General features: G+C 38.5%; 1 protein-coding gene across 1 annotated transcript; it reads right to left on the bottom strand.

The window, feature by feature from the left end:
- Positions 1-223: 223 nt before the first annotated feature.
- Positions 224-4,437, bottom strand: LOC121753038 (triacylglycerol lipase SDP1-like). The gene is made up of 4 exons (XM_042148186.1): positions 3,912-4,437; positions 2,351-3,800; positions 1,640-1,783; positions 224-1,365 (listed from the first exon to the last, which is right to left on the bottom strand). The coding sequence occupies exons 2-4, from the start codon at positions 3,779-3,781 to the stop codon at positions 352-354; spliced, it is 2,589 nt and encodes an 862-aa protein (XP_042004120.1). The 5' UTR covers positions 3,782-3,800; positions 3,912-4,437; the 3' UTR covers positions 224-351.
- Positions 4,438-9,547: the final 5,110 nt, after the last annotated feature.

Below are 9,547 nucleotides of genomic sequence, written 5' to 3'. Positions count from 1 at the left end.
AAATGAGCAAACAAAAACTTTATATATATTGTTCTTTACGAAAGGATAAATCTATCTCTATTGGGAATGCTCTTACAAAATTTATATTGCGAACACCTAATACAATAGCATGATTTTTCCTTGTCACTGAGTCGTATTACTAAATTTATTTATTCATTGTTATTCATTGAGACTATACCTACATTTCAATCGCTCTTTGTTCACAAGTAGTTCTATACTTCTATTTGGATTGTAAATATGTCGATAACTTACCTCATTTGAAAGATTCAGACATTACACAGCATGTAATGATAATTGATTACATAAAGCTGATTTCCCTTTTTCTTTTTTGCTCAATTCGCAAACGCCATTCTACTCGCCGCCGGTAACGTGCTTATCGCATATATCATCACCGGAAGGATTTTCCAGGACGCAATCCGAGGCATCTCCGGCGACACAAATGCCTTCCCTCACGTCGTCTCCACTCTCGGAGATGGAGGTGGCATCCATCTCCTTCTCCGGGCAGTCGAGCTGCACGCACTCAGCGACCGACTCGTGAGTGGAGCTGTTTTGCTCGGAGGGCGACTCGATGCTCCTGCTTGACGGGGTCAGCACCTCCTTCCTCACGACGTTGAACACTATACCGTTCTGGATTCGTTCGGGCTGCAGAAGATCACCTTCCGCCACCATGATGCTTGAACTCCCTACCGGAGTCGGTGTCCGGCTGCCATTCTGATCGTACTCCGTGTCCGACGATGTCCTATCCGGTGTCGTGACCCTCAGGCCGTGATGCACCTGATCACGCACCGCTGGCTGGATCACGGCACTGCTCATGTGTCCCATCGCGCCTCTGTTCATTCTGGTGTCGATCTCAAGATTCTGTACGAAATCGACGAACTGATCGGCTGAAGTAGTCCTCATCAGCGGGCCACCCGATCTCGTCCAAGAATTCAGATCAGCAGTCTCGGACTCGCTGTCGCTCCCGTCGTGCATGTACCGGTAACTCCGCAGATTCCTCGAGGCTTGCCCGGCCGAGCTGCCCGCGCCCTGGTGAAGAGAGGATGCGGCCTCTGCGAGTAGGTCTTCCTCCAGAGACCCAGTCGAGTTCTCTCGAGCAATGACATTCCAAGAAGGAATCCTCTTCGACGCGTTGAACCTCACTGTGGCGGGAAGAGGCAAACTGTGAGAAGAAGCTGCCGCCGCAGCCCTCTCTGCGCTCCTCTTCAATCTACGCATGTGGTTGAGAATCGCGACACACTCGTCTAGGGCGAGTTCTATCCCACAATTCGCCTTTATAGTCGACAGCTTCTCCCAAGTGCATCTCCTGCCTTGGTTTGCTGATTTCTGAAGCTCTACATATGATGGATTCTGTATTATCTTTGATAGCTGAAATCACAAAAACAGAAAGCATAACTTCAGCAACCAGTTCTACTCAGAAACGGAAACGGAAACGAGACTATTGAAAGCGACAAAAGCCAGAAGACGATAGAAAGATCATCGGGTCCTATCAAGATTCGATTTTGGTTAAAGAACATTTGTCTGCTTATCTGAAAGCATTCCTTTTGCTTTGTACCCACAAAAGCATGACTATTACCAAAGCATTGTATCCACAAAAGCATGACTATTACCGAAGCAAACGATATTTCATAATCGACTGTACCTGTGCTAAAGTAGCAGGCATCACGACAGTGACATCACCCTCCCAATCTTGAGCAAAGAGCTTGGCAAGTCCCCCCAATGGAAAACCAAGTTCCAATATTTGGTTGCATCGGTGTTTTACCTCCATCTCAGCTAGATGAGCAAGCTGCATCGTGAGTAGCTATAAACCATTCATGTATATAAAGAAATAAAAAAAGGGGGGGGAGAATCGAGAGCCGTTACACGAAATTGAGCTTATTAATGGCTTTTAGTTCATCATCATGCAAACAAGAAAGAAACAGGTTAACTATCTTTTGTAACGAGCTGAGAGGAAGATTCAAAATGCAGCAGATTCCTCGAGTTTTCAAAGAAAGCTTGAACAGGATACACCTTTGCCAGTATTGGCAAATACAATCAATCACAGAATAAAGACTGCAGCATATTCATAAATTTATAAAGAGAAGACTAATTCAGATTAAAAAACACATCTTTTTATCCATGCTATACCTCTGTTTGTCTTAATAGTTAATGTATACAGTTTTTTGTAACATAAAGCTATCTCTATACCTATGAAGATCGACAATGTGGCCTGATTAAACTGAAAGCTCTGAAGTGGGGACAACTTAAATTATGTTACACCAAGTGACATGTACAAGGTAACCATGTCAGCTAATTGCAAAATGTGAGATCATAAGCAGTAGAATACGGCATAACTTTTGAGATCAAGGGATACCTTTGCAGCAAAGTTGCCTCCATATGCTCGAACAAGCTCCTTGAGCCTCAATAAAGGTACAATATGAGGGTTTGCCTGGCTCACTATGAAATGATTTACATTGAAAAGTTCTTTCAACTGCATCATTGGCAAATCAATCTCCAAGCTACCATCTCTCCAACGACGTGAAGACGTGTCTGAAGCCTCTTCACGGCCCAGCTGAAACGGAGGGTGAAAAGGCACAATGTCCCCGATTCTATCCTTTGCCATAAGCTCTTGAGCCTCAAAAAGACCAGGAAAGGCACAAGAAGCAGTCACGGCACTCCAAATGACCACATGAGGTGAAGTCAGGTAATTGAGGCATCTCGGAGGTTCGTGCTTCCTCGGGGAACAAACCGTGATCCCTAAGATGCGACCGGTCATATCGTAAGCTTCCTGGAAAGTTAGATTATTTGTAAGGTGCCTCAACATCACCTGCAACTGTCTGATCTCATGAACCGCACCCTGCGTCATGACCCTCTTGAAAACGGTGAAAATCCCACCCATCTGGTCGAAAAACTGAATCGAATGCCAGGAATCCTCAAAGAAACTCTGTAGCTCAGGCCAGGACCTAGTTGCAACAACAGAGCACATTATGGACCCCACACTAGAACCAGCAATTATCCGCGGCAAAAGCTTATGTTCTACCAATGTTTTTACTACCCCAACATGAAAAGCTCCCAATGAAGCGCCTCCACTTAAAAGCAAAGCTGTCCTACCAAAGGCATGCCTCGTTTCATGCATAAAGGCGAGCTTCTCCTCCAACAGAAGCTCCTCGGAATCAGAGTCGCACACCATTCTCAACTGTGTCGTGACCTCATCTATGTACTCCTTTATGAGTTTCGGCACGTGCAGCCTCCCCTTGTGGAGCTCTGGATTGCACATATTGCCAAGATTCCTAACCAAGTCAGCCCTCATACAGAATATAATATCCCTAAGCGAGCCCTCCTGGCGACGATGGCGAAGCTCTTGAAGCTTATTCCTCACAAGCTCCTCGTCATAGAGATCAGACTCATTCATCTTAAGAGTCTCTTTATCGATCATTTTAGCAGCATGAGCCCACTCATCATAGTTATTCGCACCCCTCATCATATTCCTCCAAAACTTCCTCTTATAAGCCATCTCCGCCCTCATCTTAACATTCGTGTAGCGCTTCAACAAGAAGGCGATCATTGTCACCATCACGAGAATCCCTTGCGGGTTCCTCGGATGCAGCCACGAGATCACAGGGGACAAGTAGTCCCTCAAACAATTCTTGAACTTGTAAATGTACATCAACAACACCCCAAATATCTGATGCCTCAAATGTGACATGGAATTGCAGAACAACACCCTAAAAGCAACGGTCCGGCCAAAAAGCGTAGACGGCCCAATTGAGAATGAATCAACCCTAGCCTCATTACTGATATCCATTTTCACCCTAAAGCCCAATCTAAACATCAATAACCAAATTAGAACTAACCCTAGATGTACTGAATAACACAGTTAATCAAGAAATTACTTGACAAAACAGAGATTACAGCAAAGAATCAAAAGCCAATACCTCGAATTTGAACTCTCCAATACCAAATTCGCCAAGGTCGGGAAGGACCCACAAATCAAGATTGAATCTTTGACGGCCCCTCTTGATAAATCCTCAAAAGGGTCGCCCTCAAATCAATTTAAATCCCACCCACTCGAGATGGGAAAAGGGGTTTGAAGAAACTCAAACTAGTAAATCTTTATTTCTTATACGGAAAGGCAGCTGAAGCTTAAACGAATCAAGGCGTGAGCAGATAAAAACTATTAATCAAATTACGCTGTGGGCAGAGGATCCGTTCAGAAAACGACGTCGTGCTAAAATTGACGTTTGATTATCAACAAAATGGGCTCGGCACGATCTAATATGTTATATATATAAAATTTATGAGTGAATCGAGAGAATTGCTTCAATTGAAAAGAGGATAGGAAGGACATGACGTATCTATTGCAATTTGTCTTTATTAATTCTTCGTTTATCTTCCTGCGATTGTAATGGGATTTTGGTAGTTTCGAATCTGACAGAAATTGTTGAAAAGGCTCTGTTTTTATTACTCCTTGGTTTGGTATTCAATAGGTTCGTTTCATCTGCAGAGACTACAGCATTATCTTTTCGATAAAATAAAAAAAATGTTGTGATGAAATTAATAGAGACACTCGAAAATCTTGTTTTTAGATCTTGAAATTATTGCAAATGGAGTATTGATTAATTTTTTCGGTTTATTTCAGTAAAAAATTTAAGCTATGCTGGGTTTAAGTTGTGTGAGGCAATTTTTAAAAAAATTGCCTTTATTGAAGGATATAATAAGTATTACTACATTCTTTACTATGTGTAATGACAATATTTTATATTGATTCATGAAGTGACAGTGACCTAACAAAAATGTAAAATTCTGTAATATTCCATCCGTCTTAGATATCACATTTTCCTTTTTAGTTTGTCTTATAAAAAATAGGAGTATCACATTTTCTTATTTACAAAAACTTCTCTCTCATTAGTATAAGTATATTATTTTCTCTCTCCATTTAACAAATAAAAAATAACATTTACTAAAATCTCATTTCATCATCCAAATATGTCATCTTTTATGGGAGGGGAAGTATAAGTCATGAATAATTCAATAGCCTATTCAACTAGTACTATATAGAGGTAGTAGATTGATGTGGTGAGTATAGATTTGATGTAGTCGCAGTGACATTAAAAAAAACGCTAGTAGTAATAATTAGATTATTAATCTCATATTAAAAGAAATTGCAAATTATTGTGTTATTTAGAATCACAAAAATTATTTGGACTAACATTAAAAATCATAAGTTCTTGCTTTTGATTGATGAAGCGTGTGATGCATATCGATAAAGAGCCAATGCCTTTAGTTCTGAGATATGTTAACAACGATACATAGATTGTAAGATTCTTAGTTTTGGTTCATGACATATTTATACACCATTTAACTTGTCCTATGTTCCTTATTAATTAACACCATTTGACTTGTCACGAGTTTTTAAAAATGTAGTGAAAAGTGAATGGAAAGAATTATGAAATGTGAGTCATACTTTTATACACTCACTTCGTCCTCTAAAAAAAGAAACTCTTTCATTTATGGTATGTTCCCTTAATATAGAAACTTTCCTTTTTAGAGGTAAGACTCATTTTCTACTAACACACTCTACTTTGATCTACTATTATTTCATTATATTGTTAGTTAATAACTCCTTAAGACCATGTTTATCAGCAACCCTCAACCCAACTCAGCCATCCACTTTTTTAATATTTAATTCATTTCTATCTCCTCCACATCATCTTCCACATCATTAATATTCATCCAACCCAACTACACATATTTTCATGGTTTATCAATGACCACCCAACCACACTATTATATATTTATTTTTACATTATTTCTATTAAACAATAAGGATTATAGGAGGAGAAAAGATGCTATTTTTTTGTGTGCAAAACTATAGCAAATGTGGTCTCTATTTATAGAGAAAGAAAAATTATGAATTTTGGTATAAATTTTATAATTTTTTAATATAATATATTAAAGATATATTAATTATTAAAAATAATAATATCAGCCAATGAAATTGTGACATTTGGCACAATCTCATTGGCTGAGTGGTGAAATGAGAAGAGAGACCGAAGGTCTGTTTGAGGAGAGAGGAGGACTTGGGTCGAGGAGATAGGGAGACCATGTATTGCATTTATTTTTTTTTTAATTAAGTTTCTGACGTGGCGGTCGACCACAAAGTGCCGATAAACATGGTCTAAGAAAGCTTATTGTAATTTTTTTGATTAATGATTCATACTTTATAATATCTTAATATATTTATTTATTTAGCTAACTAATTCATTAATTAGTCAAACTCAATTGGTGATACAAAATATATGTAGAATGACTATTTATAATGGTTTTCACAAGATAAATATGATCCGAATATATATGACGTGGGGGGAAAAATGAATGAGAATTAAGGGGGGAAAATGGATGAAGTGATTATACAATGGCCCAAAGAAAACGATAATAGGGAGTATTATTTTTATTATATGATAGATGATAGATTATGGTTTTCAAAGTAAAATGCTTTGTGGAGTAATAATATGATTCTTTCATTCAACATAACAACATTGACAGCTCATTGATTGTAAAAAAATGTGACACGCGTTAATGATGATAGACTAAACTTTCCACATAATTTATAAAGTCAGTAAAATTGCTAATTATAGATGTAACTAGTTCTTCTACTATTTATTGTAAAATCGTTTTAATTAGTGTGTTAGGAATTTGGGCTTTTAAAAGAGCCCATGCTATGAAGGAATATTTATTTTTCAGTATCATATTTTAGAATTGGACTTCTTGAGCAAACGAGGCCCAAAAATCTGAATATATCATAATTTTTCCTCTGAACTGAAATAAGTAAAAAAATTGGTGAATATAATTTGGTGTTTAATATTAAATTTATTTTAGAATTTTAACAAAATTAAATTATTATAAATATTTACAATTATATAATTATTACTATGACATCATACATATGCAAATTAATAATAAAAATATAAAATAATAAACTTAAACTAATAGACTCCCTCATGAGTAGGCCTGTCAAAATGGATATCGGGTATTGGATACCCGATATCCAAACCCGAAAAAAGTCGGGTAATTGGATACCCGAAACCCGATTTTTTAGGTTTCGGATCGGGATCGGGTAGTGGATTTTTGGATTATCGGATATCTGGTTACCCGATACCCGGTCGGGTATACCCGAATTATCCGATTTTTAAAAAAAATTATGAATTATGTATTTATTCTGATTTTTAAATATTTAAGAAAAAAAAAATTAAAATATTGATTGCATGTGTTTCATAATAAAATATATCTTTTTTAAATCCAATTTTTTTGGGGGTTGTATTTTTTAAAAAGTCAATGTGCATATTTGTTTAAAAGCCAATTCGCCTATATTTTAAAAAAATTTAAATCTGTATGCATCAACAAATAGTAACTGTTCGCATTGCTTATTTAATATGGCTTACGTCGATTAATAAATTCAGGTGCATGGATAAGTTATAAGAATTTATTTAACTCAGCGCAAGAAGAAAATTTTAATCACCTAAAATTTTGATAACATTTAATAAATCCAACATATGCAATGTTTTCATCTTTAACTGAAGAATATATGATGCGTATCACAAATGAATAATATCATATCTATGTTTTTTTTTTCCTCAAACACCATCACGGCGAGGGATTAAGGCGGACCCCCAACCTGTATATATCAAAAATCGCCAAAAGAACATACATCATTCAAGCCCAAAAGTGACTCGGTCCGCACGAAAGATACAAATCACAAGAGCTAACAAAGCTACTATGGTATCCCCACAGACCGGGTACTAACCATCTAAGTAACGAGAAAACAAACATAACAAAGCTATACACCAAAATAGCAACAATGATAATGGCCAAAAACTGGCCAACTCCAAAGGAAAACAAAAAACCATAAATCAAAACCACGAACCATGTGAAGTAGTCATCCATCTCGATATCTAAATCTGAAGTTCGGATAGCCCAACTGGTCCATCCTGACGAGCGACTTCAAATACCGAGGCGCTGAATCCGCATCAAAGAAGATGATGGCAGGGGTCTGGACCCCCTACCTGCCAAAAAATCGGCTGGCCGGTTGCCCTCTCGATAGATGTGAGAGAACATAAACTGCGTCTGTGCGAGCAAAGTGTGAATGCTAGCCATGTGATGTCTCACCTCCGCTGCTCCTCCGCGTCCTGAAGTGAACACCGCGACCACTGCTGCCGCATCCATCTCGACCCAAACATGCAATGAGAACTGCATAGCCAAAGTCAACCCGTGAAGAAGAGCTAAGAGCTCCGCCTCGAAGGCCGACCCAGCTACGAGGGGCGTGCAACAGGCCCCCATGAGGGAACCGTCTAAACCACGAACCACTCCCCCACCGCCTGCCTGTCCCGTCGAGCTAGTAAATGCCCCGTCGATGTTCAGCTTCACCCAAGGATCGTCGGGTGGATGCCAAAGCACTTGCAGGGACCGTAGAACTCGCCGGCGAGGAGGAATCGAAGGCATGAAGTAGACGGCCGGGGTGCAACCGCGCCAATGAAGGGGGACTAGCACACCCGCCGCCACCAAGATCCGCAGATGCAGAACAACCTGCCAAATAACATGTGAAGAACGAAAAGAAATGTCGCGGTGCTTACAGCTATTCCTCTCCGTCCAAATGAACCAGTATACCAAACAGGGAATAATGAAGCTGATGTGCAAGGCGGTGGCCCTGTGAGAGGACCTCCACCAAAAACCTAATCTAAGTGCAATATCAGTGCACGTGTGAATGTGTGTGCTAATGTAAGGGAACCGGCCATCAAAGGCGGATTACTTCATATCTATGTTGTTACGTGCAATTTGATTTTTCTAACCCATTGACTTTATAGAAACAAATAATTTATTTTAGCAAAATCAAAATCAAAATTGGGACTCGATACCTGATTTTTTGGGACTGGATACCCGAAATAAAATTCGAATCAGATATCGGGTAATAGTTTTTGGGAAATTCAGAATCGGGTACCCGAAATTTTCGGATCGGGTATCCGTGAATACCTGATTTGACAGGCCTACTCATGAGATAAGAACTCTTAAGTTTATATAGATCTAAAATTGTAAATGTGTTTAATAATAAACGTATACAATAATACATTTGACAACTTCGGCTTTAGAGCATCCCCATCCGTGCTCTTTGGCAAGAGCACGGATGTGAGTCCGGACCCACTTTTATTGCTTTTTTACTCTCTGCTATTCTACAAGAGCACAACACTCACATTCATGCTCTTTCGCAAGGACATGCTCAAGGTTCCACCATTCTATTATTCAATTTAAATAAAAAGATTTCCACAATATTAAAATGCATTAAAAATAGCTGGAATACTATTACAAATTACAAAAAAATTAAAAATTACATAATTAAAATCCTAAAAATTAAAAATTACATAATAAAAATCCTAAAAAATAAAAATACATAATTAAAATCATAAAAAATAAAAAATACATAATTAAAGGCTAAAAAAATACCCCCATGGAAGACTATTCCTCTGGCCCTATTCCCAATGTTCTTCGGAGACCCCATATCATTGCCAAATGTGAATCA

This window comes from Salvia splendens, chromosome 10, assembly GCF_004379255.2.
Source record: "Salvia splendens isolate huo1 chromosome 10, SspV2, whole genome shotgun sequence".
Lineage (NCBI taxonomy): Eukaryota > Viridiplantae > Streptophyta > Magnoliopsida > Lamiales > Lamiaceae > Salvia > Salvia splendens.
The sequence above is the reverse complement of the archived record's forward strand: the minus strand, read 5'-3'. Positions and strand labels throughout refer to the sequence as shown.

What these genes read in the sequence shown, in the direction of transcription:
- LOC121753038 (XM_042148186.1), bottom strand. Translation starts at nt 3,781, where the DNA reads ATGGATATCAGTAATGAGGCTAGGGTTGATTCATTCTCAATTGGGCCG. An exon ending in GAGGCAACTTTGCTGCAAAG is followed by an intron (nt 1,784 to 2,350) that starts GTATCCCTTGAT and finishes CTCACGATGCAG; the next exon opens with CTTGCTCATCTAGCTGAGAT. An exon ending in TGCCTGCTACTTTAGCACAG is followed by an intron (nt 1,366 to 1,639) that starts GTACAGTCGATT and finishes TTGTGATTTCAG; the next exon opens with CTATCAAAGATAATACAGAA.